The 4,132-nt window shown below is 34.9% G+C and overlaps 1 protein-coding gene across 4 annotated transcripts in view; it reads left to right on the plus strand.

Moving 5' to 3' along the window:
• LOC106476097 (zinc finger CCHC-type and RNA-binding motif-containing protein 1-like) overlaps positions 1 to 3,669 on the plus strand; it is a 10,412-nt gene extending 6,743 nt beyond the window's left edge. For all 4 annotated transcript variants that reach the window (XM_013936769.2, XM_022380050.1, XM_013936770.2 and 1 more), the window contains exons 5-6: positions 1,800 to 1,875; positions 3,159 to 3,669. In XM_013936769.2, coding sequence (XP_013792223.1) covers positions 1,800 to 1,875; positions 3,159 to 3,305 — 223 coding nt within the window. In that variant the 3' untranslated portion in view covers positions 3,306 to 3,669. The remainder of the gene's footprint in view (positions 1 to 1,799; positions 1,876 to 3,158) is intronic.
• The last annotated feature ends 463 nt before the right edge of the window (positions 3,670 to 4,132 follow it).

Genomic DNA, 4,132 nt, shown 5'->3' on the forward strand with positions numbered 1-4,132 from the left:
TAAACAAGGCCAGATCCAGACCTGATATAGTGCTCACCCATGAGATGGAGTGTTCCACAAGACTGCTTGAGGTATCCTTATGGTGCTCCTTTTCCTAAACAAGGCCAGATCCAGACCTGATATAGTGCTCACCCATGAGATGGAGTGTTCCACAAGACTGCTTGAGGTATCCTTGTGGTGCTCCTTTTCCTAAAAAATGCCATATCCAGACTGTACCCCTCATGGATGGGGATTACTACCCATCCTCTATGTTTAGTTTAAGACCTAGTACTGGCCTGGTTTTCAAAATAAGGTTTCCATGGTCACTTGTTGCACTGCTTTATAATGATGACATGCTCCTCCAGACTCCTCAGTGCGATTTCACCCCTTTTTATTCCAGTGGATCATGGAAGTCTTTGCCACTTACAGTTCCCTAGCTGCTGGGGTGATGAACCACAAAAGTTGCCTTCTGAATATGACTCATTCCACTCAGTAGAGAGCAGGATGGTAGGGTTTTAGTACAGTTCACCCATCTAGCTGGTTCTCTCCCCCATCCTACCGCTACTTGGATGTTGGGTTCCAAGATGGTATGGTGTTGAACTAGTTCAGGACCAGTCAACATTGAGTCCTCACTCAGTTGCAAGGCAGCTGTTACTTTCCTGTTCTGCCTCACTGGACTTTAGGTGAAGAGGGTAGGGGGCCTTAACCCCACTGTGGCACAGAAGCCAAATTTCTGGTACTGCCTGGTTTTGTACTGGAGTTGACCCATCATTTACAGTCTGGCATGCCCTAGCTGCATTACACATATAATACTTCTGAAAGCCTGATGCAGGTTTAGGACTCTGATCACATCTTCCACCTGTCCTTGTGACACTCCACTTCCCTTCCAAGCAAAGAGTGTACCCGGGTAAATGTGAGCTATAGTCTCCTACAAGTGTGTTTGTATAGTGTTCCAAAGTATAGGGTGTCACACTCCATGGGTTCTCTATGGGCTCTTCCCAAAGGGGGCTCTTCTAGGCAAACCTTTGGCACAGATTACTCCACCACTTCAACATGGGATTTTAGCTAGATATGAGAGGAGGTCATGTATTGTATCAGAAGCTAACATTTTCCAATAGATACTCCCCTACCTGCTTCCAGTGCTTCTTGCCTAATCTCAAAGTGATGATTGAGTAACCAATATAAAAAGACATTAACAAGCAGTGTCACACTTCTATTGGTGGAGGGTTGTCACATGATCATTTGAATGCAACAGCACAGTAAGTTTGCATATAGAGGGTAGCAGTGAATCTGGAAAACCAGATGCGAGTGAAGTATCTATCAGAAATACATTTTCAGTATTGGAGAATGTTAACTGTTATATTCGTGAAGTTAGACCGTTATTAATCATAGTTATGTGATAAGTTTACTTCCTATATTTTGTTATATTCTTGAAGACTGTTTTTGAACCACCATAATGTGATGAGGAAGTTTCATACATTATTCATTCACCCAGGATAAATATTTGTAATAAAACTGTCCTTGGTTTGGTGAGACTATTTTCTTAATAAATACAATCTATTTAAATTAACTAGTTTACAATACATTAATTGAATATTGAGGTCTCATCAGCTGGTTCATCTGTTTCAAACTTCTTTATCGTTATATTTGGTCAAATTTCATTAGAAAGAAATAGATATTACATAATCTGACCTTAACCGTTTACGTACATCGAGTACAGTGTTGTAAGCTGGACATTGAGGCACGCAGTGACTATTAAATCCCAAGTACATTTTTGAACTAGCATCTGTTTAAAGATTCTTTTTGTATATTGCTCATAGGGAAGAGCAAGAGCAGACAGAGGAGGAAGAAGAGGAAGAAGAAGAAGAAAGCCTAAGTGCTGCTATAAGATATCAGGTAAGTTTATTTTCGTCCACTGTGTCGAGTAAGCTTGATCTCTACAGTAATAGTTTGAGCCAGGTTTAACAGATATTTAAATTATAATATTCTTGATTTTTCCCTAAGTAAGATCTGTCTGATTAATAGTGCATAATTTTGTTATCGGGTTCGTATACAACTTGAAGCGTGAGTTAGTTTTTTTACCATACTTCACGAATAAAAACCCTATAACCCGAGTGCTTTTGAAAGGTGGGCCTTTCTTCTTCTTCAGAGGCAAACTGGGAATGCTTATCATATATCATGTCGGACAATTTTTAGGGTGTGAGCCCCTTTAAAAACTGGCGAAGCAGGATTATAATTAATTATACTTGTCGTAAGACATTATGTTAGGTTTAGTGTAGATCTTAACACTACATTCGTAATCTAGCTGTATCCCAGCTAGCCTGAGGATTGAGAGAAACAATGGATGTGATGAATAGTGTGGTTCAAATATTATTATAATACAATCTTTTGATTCTTGAAAATTAGGAATATAATAGGCCTAAAATAATGTCTTATGACAAATATAATGAATTATGACATATATGACTTTCCATGTGACTTGAAGCATGATTTTATTACCGTATTTCATATATGACTTTCCATATGACTTGAAAGTTTGTTACCGTATTTCATATATGACTTTCCATACGACTTGAATCATGCGTTTATTACCATACTTCTACGAGTTTCTATGTGATATAAAGGTTGGTCATGAATTTGTTTATAACCATATATATAAAACAAATCTTTATTTTGGTATTGTTTTTTTCATTTGGTTTGTAAAAAGTTGTCCCATATATATATACCTTTCTTTCAAAACTGGAGAATTCTGTAATGCTTTCTATTTATTTAATTTCTCTACTGCATATTGGAATATAAAAGACAATTTGGTGTTATAAAGTCAGTAATTTCTGTTATTAAAATACTTGTTTTATGTTTAAATTATGAATGTTTTCGTTTAGTTTAGATTAGTGAATTTTCTATTTATATCAGTATTTTTGGTTTTCACATGAAAATTACTCAAACATAAGAAAATTGTGGGTTTTAGTTTTCAGATGTGATACTTACACCCATTTTTTTGTTACAAACTGTTTGTTGTTCTGTCATTTTTTGTGTTAAATTTTTGAGATAAAGCATATTTGAATAGTTTTCACGTCTAAAAAGACAGTTACAGTTAAAGATACAATACTTAATACGGGATCATGGTTTTAACTGTATTAATTTTTTTTTATCACATCTTTTTGTAAACAATCCTGCAGCAACTGAGAATGGAAGAAGAAGAATATAGGGTTCGGGTTGCTACTGGTAACTATAACCTCCCCACGTCAAGTGCAGAGGGGACTGTAAAGAAACGGTTCAAGAAAGATACTTATTTTAGTGATGAAGAAGAAGTTGATGAAGACTGAACTTATTGAAGTGATGAATAACTTATGTGTGTGTATCAAAGTGATTCAAAATGTCTGTATATATATCCTGTATAGAATATATCTCACTGTTGAAAACAAAACCATTTGGTTCATGAAAGAGGCTTATCACAGTAGTGAGTCATTATAATTTCTGTTTTGTAGTTCACTGTTGAAAACAAAACCAAAACCATCAGTTCATGAAATGAGTAGCTATAATGTTTGTGGTAAGTCTGTTCATAATTTATGTAAAGGTTTCATGTACAGAACAGGTGTTTTACTTTTTGAGATATTCATACAAGTGTACTGTTATGTATTCATAAACATTTTGTGTAGCATAAATAATAAAACATCAAGAAACCTGTAAGTCAAGTTTCACATTTATTAAATAATTTTATAATCAAAGGGCGATCTTGCCAGTTCATAAATAATTCTCATTTTAGCATTAATCATTTTATTGTGGTTAATATGAACATGTAAATTGAAAGATTATGTATTGATGACTGAACAGAGAAACAAACAAAAAGGGAATAAATATGGGAAATGTGTGAAATATTCACATAAAATTAGGAATGTCTTGATAAATAACGAACAAAGAGATGTGCCTGGTTATTTGCTAAGTGTGGGATTCTTTGATGGTATTAGCAAAGGTTATCTGATTTTGTTACTGGTTATTACTCAGTAAGTTAGTTAACTAAAGATAAACAACATGTATTGTTGCTAGTTATTACTCAGTAAGTTAGTTAACTAAAGATAGTTAACATGTATTGTTGCTGGTTATTACTCAGTAAGTTAGTTAACTAAAGATAGTTTCAGTAAGTTAGTTAACT

This window comes from Limulus polyphemus, unplaced genomic scaffold (genome assembly GCF_000517525.1).
Source record: "Limulus polyphemus unplaced genomic scaffold, Limulus_polyphemus-2.1.2 Scaffold9802, whole genome shotgun sequence".
NCBI classification, from domain to species: Eukaryota; Metazoa; Arthropoda; class Merostomata; order Xiphosura; family Limulidae; genus Limulus; species Limulus polyphemus.